The 12,442-nt window shown below is 35.1% G+C and overlaps 1 protein-coding gene across 3 annotated transcripts in view; it reads right to left on the bottom strand.

Moving 5' to 3' along the window:
* Nucleotides 1-12,442, bottom strand: part of SWT1 (SWT1 RNA endoribonuclease homolog) — a 99,487-nt gene that overhangs the window by 80,918 nt on the left and 6,127 nt on the right. For all 3 annotated transcript variants that reach the window (XM_081223513.1, XM_081223511.1, XM_081223512.1), the window contains exons 4-6: nucleotides 10,923-10,981; nucleotides 5,030-5,768; nucleotides 1,182-1,241 (exon numbers count right to left, since the gene is read on the bottom strand). In XM_081223513.1, coding sequence (XP_081079639.1) covers nucleotides 1,182-1,241; nucleotides 5,030-5,768; nucleotides 10,923-10,981 — 858 coding nt within the window. The remainder of the gene's footprint in view (nucleotides 1-1,181; nucleotides 1,242-5,029; nucleotides 5,769-10,922; nucleotides 10,982-12,442) is intronic.

Here is a 12,442-nt window from a genome sequence, read left to right as displayed (position 1 = left end):
TTCCCATTCTCACTTCAAACTATTTTAGGAGCCAAATATGTTTTTATCTGGATGATGAGCACTTTTCCTAAGAGTTCTAAGATTGTTTATGAACCATCAAAAACTGAAATCCAGATCTTAATACCTTTCTCACTTCAGGGAATTGGTTCCCTGATGTATTCTGATGCAAAGAAATTAAAGTATAATCTAACTTTAGAGCAGAGGTGAGAAATCTTTCTTCTATCAAGGGGTATTCATCCAAAAGACATAAAAGTATAACTGACTGTCACAAATAAAAAGCAATCAGTATGTTTTTAAAGTCTCCTTTAAATAGAAAAACACAAAGTGTTCTATGAATCTAATTTTAATTTAGAAGCAGGGAAGATAAAATTGTATGCAATAATTCTATGAGGTTCAACCAAGAGATTCTAGCTGAGAAATGAAGCAACAGGTAAAAAATAAATATGTATGTGCCCTCATTTTCATTGAACAAATGTTCATCTTGTTGCTAATTAGAAAAATGAGGCAAAACATGCTAATATCATACTGCATTTTGGCAAGCCAAGGCATAAGCATGCAAAAACATAACATTAATTTAAAATTCACGTAACTTGTGGGCCACAGGCTCCATGCTCTTTATTCAAAACAGATTAGAGGGGCTTCCCTGGTGGCGCAGTGGTTGAGAATCTGTCTGCCAATGCAGGGGACACGGGTTCGAGCCCTGGTCTGGGAAGATCCCACATGCCACGGAGCAATTGGGCCCGTGAGCCACAACTACTGAGCCTGCGCATCTGGAGCCTGTGCTCGGCAACATGAGAGGCCACAACAGTGAGAGGCCCGCACACCGCAATGAAGAGTGGACCCCGCTCGCCGCAACTAGAGAAAGCCCTTGCACAGAAATGAAGACCCAACACAGCCAAAAATAAATAAATAAATAAATTAATTAATTTTTAAAAAAGATACTCTGTCAAAACAGATTAGAGGTTATTAGAAAAAAAGCCCAAAAGGTGATAAAGTAAATGTAAATACTTCTCCAAATAGTTTTTCATGGCTTCATAAAAACTTACGTTATTGAATTAGGCAGAGACATCCTGTTATTTTCATACTATCAAGGTTTTTATACTCATTATATTTTATTGAAATAGGAACCCTTTGACTTAATTTCATTAAAAATATTCAAAGTAAATAAATATATCAGTAACCTCTTGATCTGTATCTTGAATACTTTCAAGTGACACTGAAGAACATGGTGCTTCAAAACTCTGAAATGAAAAGTAATTTTATTAGTTACGAAGCATATACCTAGAGTAAGGTTTTTCAACCTTGGCACTACTGACATTTGGGATCAGGTAATTCTTTGTTTTGGGGGCTATCCTATGCGTTGTAGGATGTTTAGAAGTATCTCTTCCCTCTACCCACTAGATACCTACCCACTCCCAACCTTGACAATCAAAAATGTCTCCATTCCTTTGCCCAAGCAATTTCAGTGGAGTAATAGAGATAAAATCTGATTGTAAATGGAGTTGAAGAGAAAAGGATTTATACTTCAGTTTAAAGACAAGTAAACTATGTTGTTTGGGGGTACATACTTAAACAGTCACAATAAAAAGAAAAACAATGAACTGAAAAAAAAATGTCTCCATCAAGTCAGTTGCCAAATGCCCCCCTAAGAGGCAAAACTGCCCCCAGATGAAAAATTGCCCCTAGTATAGAAAAGCCTCATTCTATTAAGTTATGAAACATAGTAGAAATTCTTTAGGGTTTACTCATCTATATATATACATTCCTAAAAATAGTCATATTCTAGGATAAAACATGTCACCCTAAGAAACAGAACAACCATAGCAAAGGTAAAAACAGCTGGCCTTTGGTGGTGGGAAATTTTTATCCAGGAGTAAATGAGCCATTTATAAAAGTGACATAACAAAACAAAGGGAACTTGAAGATTATTATATGGCTGAGGGAGGAAAAGCTGAAAAATGTTATCATTTATGGGTGTTTTATTTTTTGTCTCCTAGCAAAGATTGAAAATCTCAATTTTTCACTGGCACTTTTGGTGAGTGGATGAGACTTACTCAGCCCTACATACAGGTGACAAGGAACTCAGCAAAAGCCACTACTAAACCAAATCATCTTCTAAGAATTCTCCAAGCACCAAACTCACATGTATTTTACAAGACACTGTATAAAAATTACAGACCCTCTTTAAACAAGTGTATCATATGTTGCTTTATTGGGAATTCAGCTTCTACCCAAACTACCCAACATCAATCTTCACCTGATACAACACCACATACATCACACACGTAGGCCCATTATAGCTTTACTATTCCATGACCCTGGGTTTTACAATGCCTTTTCCACCTGACTTTAAATCTCACTAGAGCTTTAGGTTCTCTTCAGCTAAGGAGTGCCAACCAAGCTAGAGATTATTATAGAACTTCCTGAAACTCGTGGCATTTGAAGTCTTTTCATTCTTTTACTACTACCCTTCACTCTCTTTGACCACAGGTCACTTTCAGTGATTTCAATAAATTTTCTGTTACCTCCAAATCCAGAAAAGTTCATGTCAGTTGTCCTGGAAAACCTCCTCCTTATTATAAAAGAAAGTCTTAGTGGGTGTTAAATGTTTGCCTTTCCCTACCATGCTTTATTAAATACATGGACCGGGACAAAGCCTTCCCTAGAGATGACAAAAGGGAATAACAATAATGATGGTATAAATGGTTTTATCTGCTAGAGTGATTCCAAACTAAAAACCTGATTATACTGCTTCCGTGACTACATTTCAATGGCTCTGTACTATCTACAAGATAAAAAACAACCTTTCCCATGAGAGATAAAGAAATCCATTTTCTGGACCCTCGCTTCCTCTCCAACTTCCTCTTCTATAAATTCTCTACACATCTCAACTCAAGTCAAAATGAACAACTTAAGTGCCCACGCAGGCTCTTGCCATGCAATTTCATAACTCTGGGCCATTACACAACTGGTCCTCTCCCCTGACAGGATAACACTTCTATTCTTTGCTCTACACATTTTTCAATACCAAGCTCAAGAACCTCCACCTTAATAAGCCCTTCCTTAACTCACTCCCAAATTTATATTAATACCAGCCAAATTCCTAGGGCTCTAATATTTACTTCACTGTATTTGCAATTGTATTTTACTAATCTACCTCTCTGGGAACTTCTTGAGGGTAAAAAGCATCTTATTCATCTCTAAATGCCTAGAACATAACACATAATAGGTATCTTTAATTAATGTTTGATAAACTGATGAATCTCTATCCCACAGACTCATAAGAATTAAGTGGGATACCGTTTATAAAAGTGGCCTATAAACCACAAATCTCTAGAACATTAGTTAGCAATGGTGAGGGGAGGGTGCAAACTGAGAAGGGTCTGTATCAAAGGACTATAAAACCTAAGAAACAAAATAAGTCACTTTCTCCTAGGAAAGCATAACAGGATTGCTAAATCCAGAAAATACAGTTATTTCTTTGTAAAGTACACTCATTATTTTAGGAACATAATTATCTACTGAGGAACATATGAGGAAAACAAAACAACAAATATACTATTAAGAGGATTAGCTACTGTCAATAATACGCTAAAGATAATATATTCAAGATAAGAACAATATTTACTTGATGCTCCTGTGTCTACATGACTTTGAGTCAGATAAGACTGCTATCAAAGGAATATAAAGAGTTTTAATTCCAATAACTGAAAAGTAATCATGCAAAAATTGCTTCCCCTACAACTTAATATTCATGCTATGTATCTCTTTTGGTTTGTGTAGCAATTCTACACAGAGAGCAAAAAAACCTATAAGATGCGGTGCAGGGATTTCTCATACTGTTCCTCAGATGTACAGCACGAGGGGAACACCAAACAATGATACAAAGATGTTTGGTAAACATACTGGAAAATTCAGACTCCTTGCTTGCATGTTACTCTACAGAACTGGTTATAGAGCACAAGAAGAAAACTGTAGCTTTCCTTTAAGAAAGCAATAAAAAGAACAAACTCAATTCTTTCCTTCTTTGGACTCCTTCAAGTTCAGTGAACAAAGAGTACTCTCTCTCAAGCTCTTCTGGCCTCCCTAGTTACGATCCCTCCATTTTTCAAAGGAAGTATCTTATACTACACTTTGTAGTCTTGATTCCTAAAAGTAGGTAGGTTCCACCACCACCTGTTTTTAAGCAGTCTCTAAATTTCAGAACTTCTCAAGTTCCAAAGTTCTAAAAGTTGTCTTAAAGGTATCAATAAATAATTTTATTTGCCATAGAAAACAAGGCTGTAGCAATTAGGTTCTCAAATTAGTCCACAAATGCTGACTTATTACATAATTTAGAAGCAAAACAAGATACGCCAAGCTTTCTAGCCTGGATCTCTGTACACATAGTTCCCTTTGCCTGGAACATCCCTGCTTCTCCCATCTCACTCCACCTTGTCTGCACCTGAATAACTCCTATTCAATCCTCAGTTCTCAGTTTACTTGTTATCCCCTCCGGTAAACCTTCCTGAATTAATCCCTCCACGGTGCACCAAGGCCATGTCAATCCCCTGCTGTGTATTCCCATATTAGGTGATAAGTACTGATCAGACCTGAGGTGGCTGTTTCTGTGTCTCCTCATTAAGTAAGTCTCCGAAAACAAAGACAGTGACTGTGATGCCTGGCATATAGGGCATTCAAAAAATAATTTGTTAAACGAATAGCTATTTGGAATAATAACCCCTGGATGTTCTATAGTTCCTGGAGTTAGAGAAGGGCCTAATACTGTCACAGTGCTTTTCTGATAGAACGATCTATAATGGCTTCTTTCTATATTTTTACACATTCCCTCCTATTTTGGATCCTTGATACTTGCCAGGATAGCCTCCTAAGGAAGTTGGAATTATCGTGGTAAAATAAAAGAATCAACATTATCTTCCTGACTAAATAGAATCAGCTCTCTATGATCATTATCTATAATAGAAACAACACAAACCTAAGTACATTAAAACTCTTTGCTAAAGCCTATATTCATTTTGCACTACCTTACCTTGGTTAGGTTTTCACTAGAACTTGAATCATTACTTCTTTGATGCTCATGATATTTTCCTTCCCACTCACGAACAGTTTGCTTATACGTGGAATCTGAAGATAAATGTCCACTTTTGTGCCTTGTCAAATTTAACGAAACTTGGGAGCCTTCCAGGCATTCTTTTTTCTCCTGCTTAGTCTTTAACTTGTTAAAATCCAAACTGAAGACATTTTCTTCTACAAGCTTCTGAAGGGTTTCACGGGATTCTCCTAGGATTTTGAAATTGATCTTTCTTCTTCTAGATTCGAGGGGTTCTTTAATTATCTTGTTGGACTTATAATCCTGAGAAAATTGGATTCTCTTGCATTTCTCCAAAACACATTTTTCAGAACTGTCTCTAAATTTATTATACCTTTCTTTCTTGAGTTCCTTCATCTTCTGCCTCTGAGCAAGTAAATGAGGCCATTTTTTTTCACTTGCCTGGCCTTCAGCTTTAGGTCTCACATCTTTGGCAATCTTAGGACTGCTGAAGTTTTTAATTCCATGGTCCAGCTCACTCTTAACATTTGTCAATTTAATATCTTTAACTTTAAAATCTACACATTTACTTATACCTTTTTTAGTTCCATTTGAAGAAGGACTCTGAGAAATAATTTGATTATCATTTGAGTATGATGTCTCTTGGAGTTTAACAAGTCCTTGGGATGAAGAACTAATTTTTGGTCTCTTTCTTGGAGTGGCAGTTTCTACATTCAGTCTGTAAAGCAGCACAGAAAACTAGGTTACATTACAATTGTACCTGATAATATGTAATATTGCACTGTATCATTTTAGTGAGGAAATGAAAGAACTGTCCTGATAGGAACTTCATAAGAAGTAAGAAATGGCTACATTAAGAATGAAGTGGAGGGCTTCCCTGGTGGCGCAGGGGTTGAGAGTCCGCCTGCCGATGCAGGGGACACGGGTTCGTGCCCCGGTCTGGGAAGATCCCACATGCTGTGGAGCAGCTGGGCCCGTGAGCCATGGCCGCTGAGCCTGCATGTCCGGAGCCTGTGCTCCGCAACGGGAGAGGCCACAACAGTAAGAGGCCCGCGTACCGCAAAAAAAAAAAAAAAAAAAAAAAAGAATGAAGTGGAAAGGATTACTCAACAAACAGTTATTGGAATAACTGGTTTGCTATTTGGAAAAAAACCCACAAACGTACAGCTTTATATACTACCAGATGGTATAATTTCAAAGAGATTAAACACTTAAGTGCGAAATAATTATTATTTCCATAACTGCTCTACTTCATATTAAATACTTAAAAACCATAGGGGAAAAAGGGAATATTTATCTGATTTCTTAATAGAGAACTTCCTAAACTTAATAGCAGTGGGAAAAATCACAAAGGAAAACAGTGAACGTAAATGACTATTTACTTTAAAACTTTAGCATATCAAAAAATAATAAAATTAAAAGAACTTGGAAATGGTATTTACTACTTATGTGACAGCTTATTAGCCTTAGTAAATAAAAAGCTCATAAAAAAGTACTAAGACTCTAAACAAACATATGGACACCAAGGGGGGAAAGTGGCGGGGCAGGGGTAGTGGTGAGATGAATTGGGAGATTGGGTTGACATATATACATTAATATGTATAAAATGGATAACTAATAAGAACCTGCTGTATAAAAAATAAATTAAATAAAATTCAAAAAAAGTACTAAGACTCTAGAATAAGGCATAAACAGAAAATTAATGAAAGAGAAAAAGGGAATAGCTAATAAACACTTTGGGGAAAAAAGTCTGACTTCCCTAGAAGTCACAGACATGCTAATTACAACATACCATTTTCTTCTATCAAATTAGCAAAGATTTTTAAATAACATTAAACACCAATAAGAAATTGTAAAATGGATCCTCTCATATGTTGCTAGTGGAAATGCAAAATGATTTAACAGTTACACAAAGGAATCTGATAGTATAATTAAGAATTCTAAAAATGTTCTTATCCTTTGACTTCTTAGTAATTCGTACTTTAGAAATCTATACCAAGGAGGAAAAAAAGCAGAAATGGACTAAAAAATAATAACAGCAAGATATTCAATTCAGGGCTATTTATAAGAGGAAAAAATCAGGTACAAGATAAATGCTAAAATTTTTGCAATGACTAAAAAACATGTCATTCTATCGAATATGATAGAGTGTCATAGTCATTTCAAATGATGTTTATGAAAAGTCTTCAATGACATAACGAAACATATTGATATAATATTAAGCAGAGAACAAGTAGGGCACAAATCTGTACATGTAATGCGGTCTCAACAGTTTTCTAGCATAGTAAAAAAGCTAGAAAGAAATGTGCTAAAAAGTTTTAGAAGCAGCAATAGCTAGAAGTGATAACATTTTCCTGCTTAATAAAACTTGATATTACTTTGTAGTCAGAAAGAAAGGGGAAAAAAATTCGACGAACCACAATCCATTCATTTATATCAGTAAATCCTTAAGTGCCTTTTAAGTACCTGTCACTCTGCCGGGCACTGGGAGGCAGCGGAGGACATAACAAATACAGTCCGTACCCCCAATTAATTTACCGTCCAGCAGGGGAGAAAGAGATGGTAAATAAGTGACTTTTCAAATAATTAATTATGCAAGAGCAAACTATAAACATCTCAGAGTTTCTATAGGAGTTTCACCTGAGTCTTCATCTGGTTTTACTTTCTTTACTATCTCTTTCTACAAAAAGACTGCCTATCATTATTTATCTGTTAATAAGTAGCAATAAAACAAAACTTTAATAGGACCCTAGCTTGACACTTAATAGTATATCATATAAGACATCAACTGTATTAAAGAAAAATCAGAAAAACAACAAACAAAAGAAAAATTTTAACAGGACCCTGTAGTTTTCTGAGCAGTTTAAAATTCCTATTTTATTTTTTTCTTCACAACAGCCCTGTACTGCATATTTCACAGCAATCTATGCACCATGGTCCATATGGTCATAATTAATAAAAACTCAGCATTATAATACCTTTTAAAAGACCAACAAAATTAAATCTTAAAAGTTACCTCTTATCAACTAGTTTTGCAAAATGCTATATTGTGATAATGCAGTTGTATATTTGCAACCCAAAATACTAAAGTTCTGAGATCTTTTTAGACATGTTAGACATACAGCAAATACTTCTTTTTTATGACTGACTTAAGCGTAAACTCAATATCAGCTGAAGCTAAATATCACCATCCTAGATTGAACTCTTGTGATACAAAAATAAATGTGAAATCTTGTCAAAAATTTAATTGTTATAATTAGATTATTTTAAATTTTAGTAACCAAGGTTTTACTTTAATTTTTTTGGCCACGCCACGCAGCATGTGTGGTCTTAGTTCCCCGACCAGGGATCAAACCCATGCCCCCTGCAGTGGAAATACGGAGTTTTAACCACTGGACCACCAGGAAAGTCCCAAAATTTAGTAACCAATGTTTTAAAACATGATATACAGCAAGAAAAATAATTGCTCAACATTACTAGTGGCTAGATTACTCCATTAGCCATCATAATGCACATTTAGGATATTAAATCACATACTAAACTTTCAACTTAGGTCAAATGAAGAATAAAGTACTTTTTGGTTAATTCTGCCAATAATGGGTACTGCTGATGGCAACAGTACCATCTCTCTAATACTAACTGAGATAAAACTTATCTCCTTTCAACTCCTAGACTTAAAGATTTGGCCAGTGGGGTTGTGATGCAATTTTTATTGAAGAAATCCCACAAACTGTGTGCAACTTGACAAAATGCTTTCTGAATATTTTCAAAAGACTGCTGCCTTTGCTTATATTTTTATTGTTAATAAATTCATGTATATGCACTTAAACCAAGGATCTGGAATTGTGGTAACAATACAATGTAACTGGCTTTCAGGATGACAAAATTCTCTCTGATTTTCCACCTACATCTCAGCTTTCAATGTTTGCACATCAATTTCGGGACCTTTCCTGTAGTTGAATAGGGAGATCTTTTCGGAAGATGTCATGTATCATAAAGAAATATTTATAACCTTAAGGCAAATAAGTTTGTTTACTGCTCCAGAAAGTAAACAACAACCTCAAATGAATCATTTTCTCTGCAGGCAACCAATGATCGTGAGAAATCCTGCATTACTGATATTGATATCTACTAAGCACGGTATTACATCTTTCTTTTGTCCAATCAACATTTCAAATATATACCACATTGTTTAAATGCACAACAAGGTCACTCTGAAGTATACTGTATGCTATACTTTTGTCTTTGACAAAAGAAAATTTCACTACGAGTTACATCTAAACTACACACCAACATCTGAAAGTAAATAATCAGAGATTAACAATAAATCTAGATGCTTTGCACCATTCATATTACTGATATTGTTACTCTGATTAGATATGGTAATAAACCACACAATAGCATGGTCATTGATCACACTTGGGTTCAGAGATACAGAAATGTCATTGAATAAGACATTCAACTATTCAGTGATGCAAGGGCTGAAGCCAAGTAGCAGATTTTGAGTAAATACTGATGCCAAGTTGAACTTCATTGCATCCTTAGAATAATTTTGATCCTATTCTCAAAATAATTCAACATTATTTTTTCCTCTTCCCAGAGACTATATGAATAAGTCCAAGGGGGTTGAGTATATAGATCAGAACTCCATTTACACTCTTATACATGGATATAAAATCAAGGCTAGAAAATGTGTTCTTAAGCAAAAGGTAACTAGTGAAAAATCAGGCAGTGTTTTCGAACTTAAATTTTTTTTAAAAGATACTAGTACAAAAGGCATTAAAAATCTGAAAAATTTAGAAAGGGATAGTCAATATAACATGAAATTTGTGACAGAGTATACTTCAACAGATAATAATATAGAGACAAAAATTCACACAAAAAAGAAGATGATTCAAAAGAAAAACTGAAAAAGAGTCAGAGGCAAGCTGGATTTTTTGATTTTAGCAAACATTAACTGAGCTTGTCAGGGAAGCAGAAGTTTTATTCATAGATTTAATGCCACTTTAATTGTTTTCCTGTAACTCCTTGTTTTCAGAGAAACTTTGATCTTACCAACTTTTATCATGCATTATACTTTTTATACTTATTTACCCCCATTAGTGGCAAGAATTCCTTCACCACAAAATTCTCTGAATTTTTTACCCAAAGGACACAGAAAACTAAGGGGAAATAATCTCCATTATTTCTAACACTATTCTCCAAGTTCTCTAGTTGTAGCCATGACCTGTTTTTTTTTTTTTTTTTTTTTTTTGCGGTACGCGGGCCTCCCACTGTTGTGGCCTCTCCCGTTGTGGAGCACAGGCTCCGGACGCGCAGGCTCAGCAGCCATGGCTCACAGGCCCAGCCGCTCCGCAGCATGTGGGATCCTCCCAGACCGGGGCACGAACCCACGCCCCCTGCATCGGCAGGCGGACTCTCAACCACTGCGCCACCAGGGAAGCCCGACCTGTTTTTAATTAACATGGTTTTAGACCCTTACCAATTCAATAAGATACATATTCTCTTCATGGGTAATATGCAAAGATAATTTATCCAAAATTATTAAATCAGCCTCATAACCTCTTCCATTACTATATATAATGAAGTTATGTATAAGGGTGCGTCAAAATCAAATTACTTGAGATAAAAATTTACATTTTATTTGAAAGTAGTATTTACATAGCATAGAATTCTGACAGACTTCTCATTTCACTCAACTTTTTCTTAAATTTATACAAATATTAAGAAAATTAATCATAATCTGTGATTTAGCTATATTTGCTGCAAAACAGTACTAAACAAAATAAAGGATTTTGTGAATCTAAGTATTTAGTCTCATAATTAAAAGCTAAAAAAAGTGAAAATATATCAAGAAAAAGAGAAAACTTACCTTTTCAGTTCTTGTCTTCTTTTTACATTACAGTACAGAATATCTGTATGATCTGATTTCTGAAAGAAAAAAAGATATCATTTAGGAAATACAAATTGTGCACTGGGGAAGGAGATTGGGAGACGGTATTTTTTCCATACCTATGTGTTAGTGAATAGGTTGACACAATAATTTACTAAATCTTTCCAATAATCTTGTGAGACAGCTATTATTATCATCTCCGTTTTACAGATAAAGTACCCAAGGCTCAAACAGAGCAAAAATATCCTCAACATCACAGAGCAAGTTAGTAGCAGAGCCGTGATCTGAAACCAGATCTGTCTACCCTCTCTATTCTACCACCCTGTCTCTCTATGTATTCTGGGGACAAGAGCTAGGCACAAGAAAAATAATAGAGAAAGAGGGTATAGTCCCTGTCCTAAAGAGTTCAGAGTACAGTAAAAGGATAAAGTAGAAAGAAGCAGAAGGATATGTACAAATAACCTAATATAAAGGACATAAGTGTCAAAGCAGGACAATAAATAGTAAGTTGTAAAAAGAGTTCAAAACCTCAAACACCAAAAGTTGGAATGTATCTAGGAAAAATAGGTAGACAAAAAATATGCTAAAAATTGAACATATATTGAATAAAGATTAACGGGTAAAAGCAAAAGGCATTCTCAGTTAGAAATGCTTAGGCATTCTAAGAAGCTGGAGGCTACTGGTGTAAATTCAGCAGAGAGAAAATAAACTTGCCTCGCTAGAAGCAGGACTGTTTTGAGGAAGAAGAAAAAAGAAAACTGGATAGTTAAGGTGTGACCAAATTTAAGAGGGTCCTAAATGATAAACTATAAAAAAGTAAGTGAAGATTTTTCAACAGAGGAGAAATATGATGAAATCAGTGTTTTAAGAAGTTTAATAAAGCGAGAATAAATTGCAACAGCAGTTTCATTACGTGAAAATAAATTCTTAAAAACCCAATTCTGCATTCATGGAACTTTCACAACTACCTTCTCTTATTACCTACAACAACTGTGTAGCTATCCTGATATACACCTAACTCCCACTTGAATATGGTGAGTACTTCACAAGCACCCATGTACTAGGTTAATGTGTTTGGTCTGCTGTCACTGTTTCAAAGTACTTGTGAGACAGTGGAAAGAAATCTGGACATGGCTCTGTTGCTGCAAATAACTTTGTGTCCTTTGACAAATCACTTAACTTTCTGGATCTCTATTTCTGAAATGGAAAGTGCAAACACTGTATGTGCCTTGGCTATCTCAAAATGAAATTGTAAAGATAAATACAACCATATATGGGGAAAGACCTAAAAACTGTCTAAATTTGTATTCATGCTGTCTAATCCCACATAATAGGGTCTATTAGCACAAAGAAACAAAGAACTTGATAAACGCTTTTTAGTGAGCAGCAGAAAGAAAAAACTGGTTTTCTGTCTATTGGCTATCAAAAAGTAAGAAACTATATAAAGAAAAAAATTAATGGAAAAGTAGTGGGGGAATTTATATCATAAACCTTCTAAC

The sequence above is a fragment of the Mesoplodon bidens genome (assembly GCF_964165515.1).
Source record: "Mesoplodon bidens genome assembly, chromosome: 2".
NCBI lineage: Eukaryota > Metazoa > Chordata > Mammalia > Artiodactyla > Ziphiidae > Mesoplodon > Mesoplodon bidens.
This window is presented reverse-complemented; position numbering and strand designations above follow the sequence as displayed.